The sequence below is a fragment of the Marmota flaviventris genome, chromosome 5, assembly GCF_047511675.1.
Source record: "Marmota flaviventris isolate mMarFla1 chromosome 5, mMarFla1.hap1, whole genome shotgun sequence".
NCBI lineage: Eukaryota > Metazoa > Chordata > Mammalia > Rodentia > Sciuridae > Marmota > Marmota flaviventris.
The window spans coordinates 38,864,321-38,878,833 of record NC_092502.1 but is presented as its reverse complement, the minus strand read 5'-3'; the positions used below and the strand labels follow the sequence as shown (position 1 = coordinate 38,878,833).

General features: G+C 40.2%; 1 protein-coding gene across 4 annotated transcripts in view; it reads right to left on the bottom strand.

Annotated features, from left to right (window-relative positions):
- Positions 1-9,289, bottom strand: part of Faf2 (Fas associated factor family member 2) — a 61,452-nt gene extending 52,163 nt beyond the window's left edge. For 3 of the 4 annotated variants that reach the window (XR_003583556.3, XR_003583555.3, XM_027941057.3), the window contains exon 1: positions 9,124-9,289. Coding sequence is in view for 1 of the 4 variants with exons in the window: in XM_027941057.3 (XP_027796858.1) it covers positions 9,124-9,186 (63 nt within the window). In the remaining 3 variants the exon portion in view is untranslated. The remainder of the gene's footprint in view (positions 1-9,123) is intronic. The other variant, XM_027941059.2, reaches the window with a different exon arrangement.
- Between the last annotated feature and the right edge of the window lie 5,224 nt (positions 9,290-14,513).

Below are 14,513 nucleotides of genomic sequence, written 5' to 3'. Positions count from 1 at the left end.
ATTTTATCCTCTTGCCACAGCTTCCCCAGTTGCTAGGATTACAGATGTGCACCACTGAGACTGGCTAAAAGAGTGATTTTTAAAGGCAAATGAAAGCCCTTGTAAGAATTACAAATAATTTTTCAGGAAGAAAAAAACAAAGATTAGTGAAAGTCCTATTCTATCAGACATTAAAATTTAGTATAAATCTAAGGTTATTCAATAAATACCAGACCAGTTAGTGAAACAACATAGAGGGCTACTTAAAATCAGTGTAAACCTATAGTTTTTCCTGGAAAAAAAGTGAAATTGGTTTTTTATCAGATACCAAACACAAAAAAATTAAATGCTATGGGGATTAAAGATCCAATTTAAAAAAATAAAACTATATAGTTGGGCATGATGGCATATGCCTGGCTTCTTGGGACACTGAGGAAGGGAGATTGCAAGTTTGAAGCCAGTCTTGGCAATTTTGCAAGATCCTATCTCAAAATGAGAGGAAAAAAAAAAAAAAAAACAGGGGGTTTGGGGATGTAGGTCAGGTCAGTGGTAAAGTGTCCCTGGGTTCAATCCTCAGTACCACAAAAATAAATACAATTTTAGAAATAAAAATGAAATTAAAATTGAACTATATAAAATTCCAAAGGGAGGGCCGGGGTTGTGGCTCAGTGGTAGAGCACTTGCACAGCATGTGTGAGACACTGGGTTAGATTCCTAGCACCACATAAAAATAAACAAATAAATAAAGGTCCATCAATAACTAATAAAAATATTTTTAAAAATAAAATAAAATTCCAAAGGGAAAAATGTATTTGTATAGCCCCATTAAGTGGAAGCAAACCAGTGAAACAGAAAACCTAATAGCCAGAAAGAAAAAAAAGTGCTATAAAAACATCAAATAGCCAGATATTGTGGCATACACCTGTAATCCCAGCTACTAGGGAGGCTGAAGCAGAAGGATCACCAAGTACAAGGCCAGCCTGGGCAACTTAGTGAGACCTGTTTTTAAAACATTAAATTAAAAAATGAAAAGAGCTTAGAGATATAGTAGAGTGCCCAGTGGTAGAGCGCCTGAGCGCCTCTGGGTTCAAATCCTCAATGCCACAAAACGGGAGGGCAGGGAGACCAGCATTTGCTGTTTAAAACAAAATCAAATACCACAGCCTCCCTGGCACCTGCTGCCACCACCACTGCCTCCAGAAATGCAAATTAAAATAAGTTTCATTCCATCAGATTAATTAAAAAAAAAAAAAAGATATCTGAGACTAGCAGAAGTATGGGAAAAGGCATCCTATTAATGATCTTGGTAGAAATGAGCTGCCAAAATCCTTCTCGAAAATAGTCTAGTAGTCACTTTTAAAATTTAACAAGTATATTTGTTTAACTAGTGCTATGGTTTCAATGTGCCTCCCAAAGTTCAAGTGTTGGAAATTTAATCCCCAACACAATAGTGCTAGGAAGTAGGACCTTTAAAAGGTGTTTTGGTCATGAGGACAGGGATTAATGTCATCATCTCTGAAAGGGATCCTGATACAAGTATGAGTCAGTCTTCCTTCTCATGTTCTCTTACCCTTCCACCTTCTGTCACAAGGCCCTCTCCAGATGTGGACCCTCAACCTTGGACTTCCTAACCTCCAGAACTATAAGAAATAAATCTTTTCTTTATAAACTAACGGGTTTTGAGTATTCCATTACAGTAGCACAAAATGGACTAAGATTTTCAGAAACCCCCATTTTTAGTACTTTTATTCTGCAGAAATTAAACCCCCACTATATCAGCAATATTCCCTTTATTCTTAGCCTCTAAATATTTTCTCCATCTTTACAGTCTAATTGAAACCTTGAGCCACTCATGGTGGCCCACCACTGTAATCCCAGCAACCCAGATGGCCTAGCCAGGATCAAAATTTTGAGAACAGCCTGCGCAACTTAGCAAGATCTTGTCTCAAAATAAAAAATTTTTAAAAGGCTGGGGATGTAGGAGGATCACCAAGTACAAGGCCAGCCTGGGCAACTTAGTGAGACCTGTTTTTAAAACATTAAATTAAAAAATGAAAAGGACTTAGAGATATAGTAGAGCGGGCTGGGGATGTGGCTCAAGTGGTAGCTCGCCTGGCATGCGTGTGGCCGGCCCGGGTTCAATCCTCAGCACCACATACAAACAAAGATGTTGTGTCCGCCGAAAACTAAAAAATAATAAATATTAAAAATTCTCTTTAAAAAAAAAAAAAAGAGATATAGTAGAGCGCCCAGTGATAGAACGCCTGAGCGCTCTTCATAAAACAAGCACCCCTGGTTTCAGTATCACCACCACCCCCAAATAAAAAAAGAAAGAAAAGAAAATGAAACTGCTTTTCTTAGAGGGCACTCTTTCCAGATATTCTCTCTCCCCCATATCAGTGGACATGGTTCATTTCTGTTTGGGGGTGGCCACTTTCACATAAAGGATACTAAGAGTTACCATGAGTGATATGTCTAGAATAAGAACCACACTTTTTGTCTTCCTCTGCTGAATTCTCCTTCTTAGAACTGCCATGTAAGGCTCAGGGTATAGTTCAGTGGTAAAGCACCTGCCTAGCACAGTCAAGTTCAATTCCCAGCACTGCAAAAATAAATAAATAAATAAACCTGCTACATAGCTATTTCTACTGGCCCTTTTCCCATATGTGATATTAAAAACAAATTAACACTTAAGAGCCAAAAAAGTAGTGCTAGGAAATAGGAAAGAGGAAATGCAATCCAGGTCAAATCTCAGATCATAATTAACATTGAATGTTACCTACAGATACTAGTTAACTCGGCAAAACTGGAACCTATTCCATTTGTTTACTGAGAGAATTCACTGATAGAATGACTCTAGAATTATGTAGGCCAAAGTAAATGCTTAATAAATATTTAAACAACATCACAAAACACCTTTAAATCTCAAGGTTTCATCAGATTATACCAATCGATATCCTGTTCTTGTTGGGAAATCTGCTCACTCTAAATCACTGCCTTAAATTCTTTTAAAATTTTAGTTCCCGGTTGCCTGTCATCCTCTCCAACTCTACTAGTATCCTGGTGTTTTTACTATTTGCATAATTGTTCTAATACATTCAGCATTCTGCATCCATAAATTTAACCAATAGCAGATCACAAATACTCAGGGAGAAAAATGTGGTCTGTACTCAGTGTGGAGATTTGTTTTGGTCATTATTCTTTAAACAATACAGTATAACAACTATTTAATAGCATTTACATTGTATTAGGTATTATAAAATATACGGGAAGATATGCTTAAGTTATAAGCAAATACACTGCCATTTTATATAAGGAACTCAAACATCTTCAGTGGATATCACTGGGGTTCTTGGAATCCACTCAGATAATAAGAGACATCTGTCTGTTCTCATTTTCCAAGTACTTCACGACTCTAGGATATAACACTAGTTTTCCTTCTATCTCACTTGCTACTTAAATCTTCTTTGTATGTTCTCATGACATCCTCCAAATGCTAAAGATTAAGTACCTCAGAGCTTAGCCCTCTTACCTTTTCTATGTTTTTTTTGGAGGGAAAGTACTAGGGGTTGAACCCTGGAGTGTTCTACCACTGAGCTACACTTGAGAAGATCTCTGGCTAAATTAACCAGGCTGGCCTTGAATTTGTAATCCTCTTGCCTCAGTCTCCCAAATAGCTGAGATTACAGGACTGTGCCATTGTGCCCAGCTTCAAGCAGTTTCATGGCTTAAAATATTATCTATATATGGATAACACTCAAATTTGTATTGCCAATTACAGATTATTCTCTTGCACACAAGACTTCAGCTACCTACTAAGCATCTTCACTTGAATACCTAATAGAAATCTCAGACTTCACAGAACAAATCTAAACTCCTGATCTCACCCTTACATGGCTTCACTGGCATTCTTGTACTTTCAGTTAATGACTTCTACCCTTCCTATTACTCAGGGCAAAAATCTTTTTTTTTTTTTTTTTTTTAATTTTTGCCAATGGGTTTTTCACTTTGTTTATTCATATGTGGTGCTAAGGATCGAACCCAGGCACACATGCTAGGCAAGTGCTCTACCACTGAGCCACAGCCCCAGCAAAAATCTTAAAAAAAAAAAAAAAGGTACCTCTAACTTCCTTTCTCACCAGGCAATCAATCTCTCAGAAAATCCCATCTACTCTACCTTAAAAAACAGACTCAGAATTCAGCAAATACTCAGCATTACCACCTCCTTACCCTTGCCCAAGCCTTTCGAAACCACTGGAAAAAAATCCTAATTGGTCTCTACTTCCTCCCTTACCTCAGGGTCTCCTAAATATAGCAGCCAAAGTAACCCTATTAAATCATAAATCAAATCCTGTCATCATCCTATTCAAAACCTTCTCAAGGTTACCCACCTTACCTCAGAGTTAAACCCAAAACTCCTTACAATGGCTTACAAGGCATTCTACAGATGGTCTTATCACATCTTTCATCTCCTGCTATATACCTCCTTCCTCTCTTGGTTCAAGGCACACTGGCCTCCCTGCCATTCCTTGAAACCAAAAACCAAACCATGCCTCAGAGCTTCTGCACCTTTATTTCCTCTATCCAGAATACTCTTCCCTCAGCTATCTATGTGATTTGTTCCAATACTTCCTTCACAAATGACACTTTCTTAGTGATGTCTTCCCGTAATCATCTTATTTAAAATTAAACCCATTCCTCAAAATTCTTTATTTCTCACCACAGTACTAACCACGATCTAACATATTACACATTTCACTTGTTTATTTTATCTCCTGTCTCTTCCCCCTAGAATATGTTTACTGTACCACTGCATTCTGTGCCTAGAACTTTAGCACAGAGTAGGTGGCTGAATAACAGTTGACTGAGAATGGGATAAATCTATATGTACAAGGATGTATTTATTTAGTGAATTAGAATTATACATAATAGTGGGATTCACTATGCCATATTCACAGGAATATTCACTGCAGCATTATTTGTATGACCACAAATAACAAAAATAACATTATTATCCATAATGTTTTTAAGTAACTACAAAGTAATAATAAAGTTTAACATTCAAGTTTTTAATATTTCCTAGTGCTTTAGATATGGTAACATTTAAACACTGAAACAATCCTGTGAATAGGTAATATATTATTAATCCATGGATGAAAAAACTAAGGCACAGAGAGGTTAAGTGATACGCTCAGGTCACAAAACTAGTAAGTGGAGATCCAGAATTCAAATCCAGGAAGCCTTATTCCAAAGTTAATCTTCCTAGCCTCTTATTATGATCTGCTTTCATAAGTCAAATATGATCATATCCCTATAAAACAATGAGAGCAGAACTTCTCTTACCCAATAAGAATGAAAACTCATATAAAGCAAGGAATAAAAATATGCTATACATTCTTATTTAAGATGAAAATAAAGTATAAATGTTTATGCAGCAATTTTTTTTTTTTTTTTTAATAAAAGCTACCCTTTTCGGGGCTGGAGTTTTAACTCAGTGGAAGAGCACTTGCCTAGCATGTGTGAGGCACGGGGTTCAATTCTCAGCACCAAATATAAATAAACAAAATAAAGTCCATCAACAACTAAAAAATATTTTAAAAAATAAAATTAAAATAGGCCTACCCTTTTCTTCAGGGAATGGCTACACTGGCATTCCTTGTACTTTCTAGCAAAACCACACTGATTGGATTTCTTTAAGTGTAGTGCAACCTTAAAACAAATGCCAAGCAGTCGTGTACAATCTTCTACCTCAATGATTTTTCCAAAAGTCATTTACAGACATCTTGCCCACACCTAAGTCAATTACAATTTTTTTCAGCAACTTATCCTTATACAGCCTTTCTAAAGCCATAAAAAGTTTTCATATAAACTATGTACTGGTATTTTATTGGTTTATGTAATAGTTAATTAAATTTATATAACAAACAGCAGCACACACTAATTTAGGAATAAACACAATTGACTCCCTGTCAAGAGTACAATTCAACTGATGAGAGCAGAAACACTTAAATATATTAGAAAATGGAGGATAGTCTTTTTCAACTCATCAGTCCAGTGACAGGGTAAGAGATTCTACATTAAGAATTTATAGATGTGCACATATATTAGAAAAAAGTATACAAAGACATGCAACATACCCCAAATTAAAACTAGAAGAATGAGACTTAATTGTTTAATATAGGTATATGTGGCTAACCTACAAGCATGCATTACTTTTTTTTTTTTTAGTACCAGGGATTGAACTCAGGGGCACTCAATCACTGAGCCACATCCCCAGCTCTATTTTTGTATTTTGTTTAGAGACAGGATCTCATTGAATTGCTTAGCACCTCACTGTTGCTGAGGCTGGCTTTGAACTCGGGATTCTCCTGCCTCAGTCTCCCGAGCCTCTGGGATTATAGGCAAACCACTGGTATTACAAGCGTGTGACACCACGCCGGGCTAAAATAGGTTTGTTTTTTAAAGTAAAAAAAAGAAATCAAATGCTGTAAACTAGATAAAAGTATTAACAATTTATAAAAGAAGAAAGAGACTCAATGAAGGGAGAACTTGCCTGAAATTGCAGAATTCACCAGAAGCTAAACTGAAAGGCTCTAATTGTATATGCCTAGAGTTTCAAAGCTCACATTTCTCCACAATGTCAAATTCATTGCCAGCCTCAAAAAACAAACAAACAAAAAAAAAAACCCTCAGATGACTATGAATTTTTATTTTTGGTGCCAGGGATTGAACCCAGGGCCATTTAATTGAGCCACATCCAAACCCTTTTTATTTTGCGACAGGTCTCAATATATTGCTGAGGTTGGCCTCAAACTTGTGATCTTCCTGCCCATCCTCCCCAAGTCGCTTGTTGGGATTACCAGGGTGTGCCATCACAGCCATCTTGAATTTTTAAATACACAAAAAAAGCATCATATATTTGTTTTTTCCTGCTAGGTAACTAATGAAGCACACTGAAAGATTTTCAAAATGAGTATAAACTTGATTCTACAGCTCAATTCAGGCTTTACTTGCTATAATTCAAAAGAATGAGGACAGCCAGGTATGGTAGTACACATCTGTAATCCCAACTACCCAGGAGGCTGAGGCAGGAGGATCACAAGTTTAAAGCCAGCCCTGGAAACTTAGCAAGACCCTGTCTCGATATAAAAAAATAAAAAGGACTGGGGATGTAGCTCAGTGGTAGAGGAAAAAGAAAGAATGGGTCATAATACCATACTATACATTTAAAAGGAAATTTTTCTTTACTCCTGGTAAAAGCAGAAAAGAGATCACTTCTTCCTCCAGGGGCAATTGCATAGCTCATTTAGTTTCTTCTCTCTCTGTCCATATTGTCATTGTCTAGGTGTTCAACAGCAATAAAGCTCTTAGGGAAGTCACTATATATGGATATTTGGGGAATGGACTCCTTTCATATCCCTGCATTAGTTCTCCTTATAACACACGCCCCTATTCTCTCCCATTGAAATATCTTAAAACAAACACCTAAACTAGGTATTAATACTCAACTGATTCCAAAATAAACAGAAGCAATGGAGAACTACAAAAAAATCTTAGAAATATCAGATGGGCTGAGAAACATGATAAATATACTTTAGGGAGTTCCAATCAAATTACATGTCACACAAAAAAATAAAATAGAGGAAAACTTGAGATTTCCAAAATATTTTACTTTCACTAATCTCAATGTATCAAATGAGGAAATTGAGAGCCAGCTCCTAGCAAGCAGCATCATACTGTTCTATTCTGACCCTGTGGAGATTCTAAGTAAGAGTTGAATACTGTTTCTGAAGCAAACAGATATCTAATGTTGTCACTCTCTGGTTGAAAAAAACTTTTGATGGTTTCCCATGCCTACAGATTCAGAAGTTTAAACCATTGTGTAGAGATAAACTGTTGTACAGCAGTTAAAAGCCCAAGAAAGGCTCTGGAAAGATGGACCTGAGTTTAAATATGACACCATCACATACTAGCTATATAAGCTAAGCATATCACTCTAAAGCTTCATGTCCTTCATCTTTAAAATAGGTACTGTGACAGTTGGAGCCTGAGTATTAAATGAGATTAGTATATTTTTTTGTTAAATGTTTAGCAAAATGCTTACAACTTTGTAAATACTTAGTAAATAGTATTCTACCTGAGTGCCTGAGCACTAAGATTTTTCCTAATACTGACGAATAAATGAATATTTAGCACATTTCATATTAGGAAATAATTGTAATACTAACTTTAGTTCTTTTCTAAAGTAAATAATGATAAACAGCAGCAATACTGTTTGAGAGCATTTAACTGTTTAGAATGCCCTTCTAATATCCATAAACTCGTTTGTTCTCCACAACATCCTCAAGGGAGTAGACACTTTTAAAATATGCAGACAGGAGAACTGCTAACAAAACCCTGGTTATCCACCCTAATGGTCTCCTACAACCAGATTCTCCAGCTGAGAGGTGAAGTGCTTAGTGCCAAATGTTCTTAACGTAAAATTCACTAAAATGCAGATTCCTCAAGTATAGTCAAGCACAGGAGTCTAGGAATGAGCCGAGGTGTACCAAACCCCTCAGAAGCCATCGATGATCATATTTATGTTGTACTGTTTCGGTATATGGTGTCCTCCCACAACTACAGAGCAGGAGCCAGGCCTGTGTGTAGGTGTTTCCTCCCCCACCACAGCCCGCAACACAAGACCTGGTACCAAAGAGGCCCTGGGTGAATGTTTGTGGAAATAGTACGGGACAGTGGTGGAAATGATCCGGAAACCTGAATTCACGCCAACTCTGAGATAGGAATTATGCATTTCGGGCAGATCTAGAGTCTTTGGGCGGAGATAGTCTGACAGGTAACTAGGTTGACAAGGATGATTGAGGACTAGCTCCGCAAAGAGAAACGAGGAAAGCTGACCCGCTGAGGGTAGAGGGGCACGCAGAAGATGCGCCTGGCTGGCAGAGATTGCTAGAAGGCTGAGACCCGACAGAGGCTCGGAGACTAGGGGAATCCGGACAGTTGGCATCTGTGGGGGGGGCGGGGGGCTCCTGCTGGTCTGAGAAAGAGCCCGGACCCAATCTGAGTTAGGAGGGTTATGCGATCCTCTAGGGGCCCACTCCCCATCCCGCGGGGACATCTGCTGCGCCGACTACTCGCTGCTACCTGAAACTGCAGCAGCTTCTCTGTCTGCTCCTGGGTTAGATCCCGTTCCTCAGGCGCCGCCATTTTGCCGCCGCCTCTACGCTCCTGACCCGTCCGCACCGTCACCCGCCGGAAGTGACCTCAGGCGCAACCACTTCCGGTCTGAACGGTCGCCGGCACGCAACTGCGTGTGCGCGCGCTGGCTCACACGCCCCTTCCTCAGCCTGCAACCCGAGGGCGCTACTCGCCGGTCAATGCCGAACAATTCCGGAAACTGCCGAGGGGCTGTCGGTACTAGTCGCCCTTTGGATTCAAGCCTCTAACGGTGACGGGAGTCCCAAGATTCCTGAGTGGAACGCAGAGAACCGAAGGGGCTTGACTGTGTTTCGGAGAGGTCCCAAATGGCGTTCGGCCGATTTGGACTGCTCCCTAACCATCTTCCAATCACTTCCGATAATCCTGAAGGATTCTCAGCAAATCGTGACCGTTGGGAAATGTCGGCCGTTGACACTTGATTCACGTCCTGACTGTTCAAAAGTTCCGGATCGTCTCTCGGGAGGCTCCGAAAGTCTGAATGCTGGTGGGGCGTTTCCGCCGCCGCCTTCGTACAGGAAGCTGTGGGAAAGCTTTTTGTTTAAATTGCGATCTCCGCATCATTTGGCAGGAGTGTTTGAACCTGGCTTCCTGTCTGTTGATGGTGCTCCCGTATATTGGGGGAGCTTTCCAAAACCTTGTAGCCAAGTTACCTTAGCTTCAAGCTTTCTCAGGTCATTCTGCACTTAGCGCCAAGGGCCTAGACCAGTGGCCCCTACAGCCCAAGAAGGATCCCAGGACTTGGTTCAGGAGAGTTAGGTTCAAGTTCTAGTTACCACCTTGCAAATGCTGGGCGTCGTTCGGCTAACCTCTTGGGCTCCATCTTACCAATGATTGAATAAGATTTTCCCCTAGAGCCCTGACATACCGCCTCTATTCATTTCCCTTGGAGAAGGTTCCTTACCCTTTTCATAACTAACTTCCATACCCTTTTCATATGCTATTTCTGTTTTACCCCACCTCTGAGTCTCTACTTCCCTTGCAAAAAGAGAAGCCTAACACTTCTCCTTAGATCTCCCATTTTCGTTACTGCTACTTGATGCAAAGAGCTGGGTTTGGTACACACTTTTCCACTGCCATATTAAATACAAATATAAATTTGTGGGGCTGGACATGGCAACAGGGGCACTTAACCACTGAGCCCATTTTTATATTTTATTTAGGGATAGGGTCTCTCTGAGTTGCTTAGGTCCTCACTTTGAACTCGAGATCCTCCTGCCTCAGGCTCTGAATTGCTGGGATTACAGGCATACACCACCAAGCCAGGCATCATTTTCTATTTTGAGAGGACTCTCTAGGTTACTGAAGCTGGCCTTGAACTTGTGATCCTCCCATCTCATCCTTCTGAGTTGAGGTGATTACAGGCCAACACCATAGTGCCCAGTGGGAGTTTTTCCTCTTAACACTACCATGCCACTGCCAGCAAGGAATTTGGCCTCCTGGACCCCACCTTCCATTATAATCCCCACCCCTGCTAACAGAAAGTGCTTTGAACTTCAGTAAATTCTCTCAAGGGTTAAGTTAAAGAATAGAAGGACTTGCCGGGTACAGTGGCGCACACCTGTAATCCCAGTGACTCCAGAGGCTGAGACTGGAGGATCGTGAGCCAGCTTCAGCAAAAAGTGAGGTGCTAAACAACTCATTGAGACCCTGTCTCTAAATGAAATACAAAAAATAGGACTGGGAATATGGTTTAGTGGTTGAGCTCCCCTGAGTTCAATCCCTCTTGCAAAAAAAAAGAAAAAGAAAAAAAAAAACCCAGAATGGAAGAACTTATATTTTGCTTATTTTCTTTCTAGTCTTGATCAGGTTTCAGCAATAAAATGGAGCCCTTGCTCAATGGGCTACAGTCATCTGCTGGGTATTAACCAAAAGATAGGCTTACAATTGTAAATATGTGCCTCTCTCAAAAAAGTGGTGGCATTGGCATAACCTGGGGGTGGAGTAGGCCTCCAGATATCGAGGGTTCACCGGTGGGCTAGGGATATAGTTGGTAAAGTGCTTACCTCACATACACAAGGCCCTGAGTTCAATTGCCAGCACCACAAGAAAAAAAAAGAAAATGAGGTCATCCATATGGCATTTGTGCAGGCCAAACCAGAGAGCCAGTGTAGAGATTCAGTATTTCTGACAAAAATGGCCTTCAAATCCTTGAAAAATAATCTAGGCAGTCCAGGTTTTGTAAAGGTGGTCCACTTTATGGTTTGAACATAGCCATTGCTGCTCTGCCACTGCGACTTTTTTTTTTTTTTTTTTTTTTTTGGTACCAGGGACTGAACTCAGGGGCACTCTGAGGGCACCACTGAGCCACATCCCCAGCCCTATTTTGTATTTTATTTACTGACAGGGTCTCACTGAGTTGCTCAGCACTTTGCTTTTGCTGAGGCTGGCTTTGAACTCTCAATCTCCTGCCTCAGCCTCTAGAGTCACTGTAATTACAAGGTGTGTACCACCACACCCTGTGCCATTTATTTTTTAAAAGACATTTATTTCTCTTCCTCTCTCCCCTGCTCCTCCCTAATCTCTCCCTCTCCCTAATCTCAGGGGAAATAGGATTCCCTTTCTTCCCCATCGTAGGCAGTTATCTGTCCTTGAACACTTATAGGAAGGAAATAATTCAAACTTTGGGTTTGGCTCCAGAAGATCTCAGAAATGACTATCTCCCAAATTAACAAATTAATACAAACTCTGGACAGAACACATGGAATGTAGCCTTTGAGTCACCTCTTTAAAAGCCCCCTGCTTCCCTTGATGGGTAAATCCCTGCGCTTCTCCTTTGCTATCAAATCAATAAACCTTTTTCCTTTTTCTCAAACCGCTTCTTGTTATTGGATTGGCATCGGGGACAAGGACTGAGGTTTAAGGAACAAATTTGGTACCCCAGGTGGAACCCCAGAGCAGCCCCCACTCCAGCTTTCTTGGGCAGGCCTAACTCTCCAAGGAACCCCACTTCCATGCTGAGTTCCTGAGTTTGGCTAATTTCACTTAGCCTGATATTCTCCATTTCCATTACTGGCAATGCCATAATTTCATTCTTTTTCATGGCTAAGTAGAACTCCATTGTATACATATACTATAATTTCTTAATCCATTCATGTAGTGACAGGCATCTGGGTTGATTTCATAATTTAGCTATTGTGGGACTGGGGATGTGGCTCAAGCGGTAGCGCACTCGCCTGGCGTGCATGCGGCCTGGGTTCGATCCTTAGCACCACATACAAACAAAGATGTTGTGTCGGCCAAAAACTAAAAAATAAATATTAAAATTCTCTCTCTCTTCTCTCTCTTTAAAAAAAAATAATAATTTAGCTATTGTGAATTGTGCTGCTATAAACGATGTGGCTGTGTCACTGTAGTATGCCAATTTTACATCTTTTGGGAAAATATCCAGGAGTGGATAGCTGGGTCATATGGTGGTTCCATTCCTAGTTTTTTGAGGACTCTCCAAAATGCTTTCCAGAGTGCTAGTACTAGTCTGTTGTCCCACCTACAATATACAAATGTTGCTTTCTCCCCACAATCTCACTATAATTTATTGTTGTTTTATTCTTGATATTTGCCAATCTAACTGGAGTGAGATTTTCTCCCATTCTGTAGGCTCTGTCTACACACTGTAATTATTTCCTTAGCTGTGCAGAAACTTTTTAGTCCAATGGCATCCCATTTATTAATTGTTGGCTTTTTTTTTTCTTGTGCTTTTGGGGTCTTCTTAAGGCAATCTGTGCCAGCACCTATATGATAGAGTGTTGACCCTAGGTTTTCTTCTAGCAGTTGTAATGTTTCTGTTCTAATTCCTAAGTCTCTGATCCATTTTGATTCAAGCTTTGTGCAGGGTGAAATTGAAAAACCAGCCTCTACCTCAGCAAAGCCTGTCCAAGGAAGGGGACGTGACCCTTGTCCTTGGAAAGACCCACAGAGCACTCCTAGGCACATACCCACCCTGCTGAGTTGTTTATCTACAAGTAACAGGAGAGATCTGCTGCTCCAGGTGTCCCTGACTCAGTCGGGCTAGGTGGGGACCCATAGCAACCCCCTAGCAGCCACCAATCAGCATGAGACAGGGAAATACCTGGGATGCCAGATGACCCTCCCAGTAGTTTATGGTGGTTGATAACGTGTTGGAAAACCACGTAGTTCAGCAGGAACATCCCTCTTGGCTTAAACCAATCAGTTCAAAAGAATCCCCCTCTTGTAGTAACCAATCACCCTTATCCAACTTGTTCCCGCCAGTGAATGTGCTAATCATATTTTAGAGTTCTTTTATGATTTTCCCGCTGTGTGTGATGATTTGCTAAGAGATGTTATGATGTATGTGAAGTCCCTGCCTTCCCCAAAGAGTGTATAAAATTGCTGCAAACCCTGGGCTGGGGCCTCTCAGCGTCACCAGTTGCTGTGTGCATGCAGAGGACCACGCTAGCTCGCAATAAACACCTCTTTGCTGCTTACATAGATCTTGGTCTCTGGTGGTCTTTTGGGGGTCCCGAATTCAAGCATAACAAAATATAAAAGTCTAATTTCATTTTTCTACAGATAGCTACCCTTTGTTTAAAAGGCTGTCTTTTCTCCAAGTTATATTTTTGGCACCTTTGTCAAATATCAGAGGGCTATGGGCTTGAGGGTTTCTATCTGTATCTTCAATTCTATTCCATTGGTTTTCATTTATATTTTGGAGCCAATATCATGCTGTTTTAATTATTACAGCTCTGTAGTATAATTTCAGATTGGTATTGTGATACCTCCTGCTTTACTTTTCTTGCTCAGTATTGCTCTGGCTATTCTGGATCTCTTATTGGTCCAAATAAATTTAATAATTGTTTTTCCTAATTCTGCAAAGAATGTCAGGGAATACCAGCATCTTGATTGCTGAGTAATGAGATGTCAGCCACAGTTTTTTTTTTTTGTTGTTGTTGTTTGTTTGTTGTTATAATATTAAATATCCTCAGTCTTCTGGGAAAATATTTGAAGTTAGGTTTGGATAGCTAGGCTTGGTGATGCACACATGTAGTCCCAGACTCTAGAGGCTGTGGCAGGAGGATTGCTAGTTTTCGGCTAGCCTCAGCAACTTAACATACCCTGTCTAAAAATAAAAGGGCTTGGGGCACAGTGTATTTCAATGATAGAGCACCCCTGGATTCAACCCCTAGTACCACAAGGGGGATAAAAACACCTCCAAATTAGGTTTTGGAGCCAAGTTTACTTTATGCAGATCACAAAGTATATTTCAAGTTCTTCAGGGAGATCTGAGTACAAACTCTGATGCCACCATTAATTGACCATGTGAGTTTGTCAATTCTTCGTTTGTTCACCCTTCAGCTGTA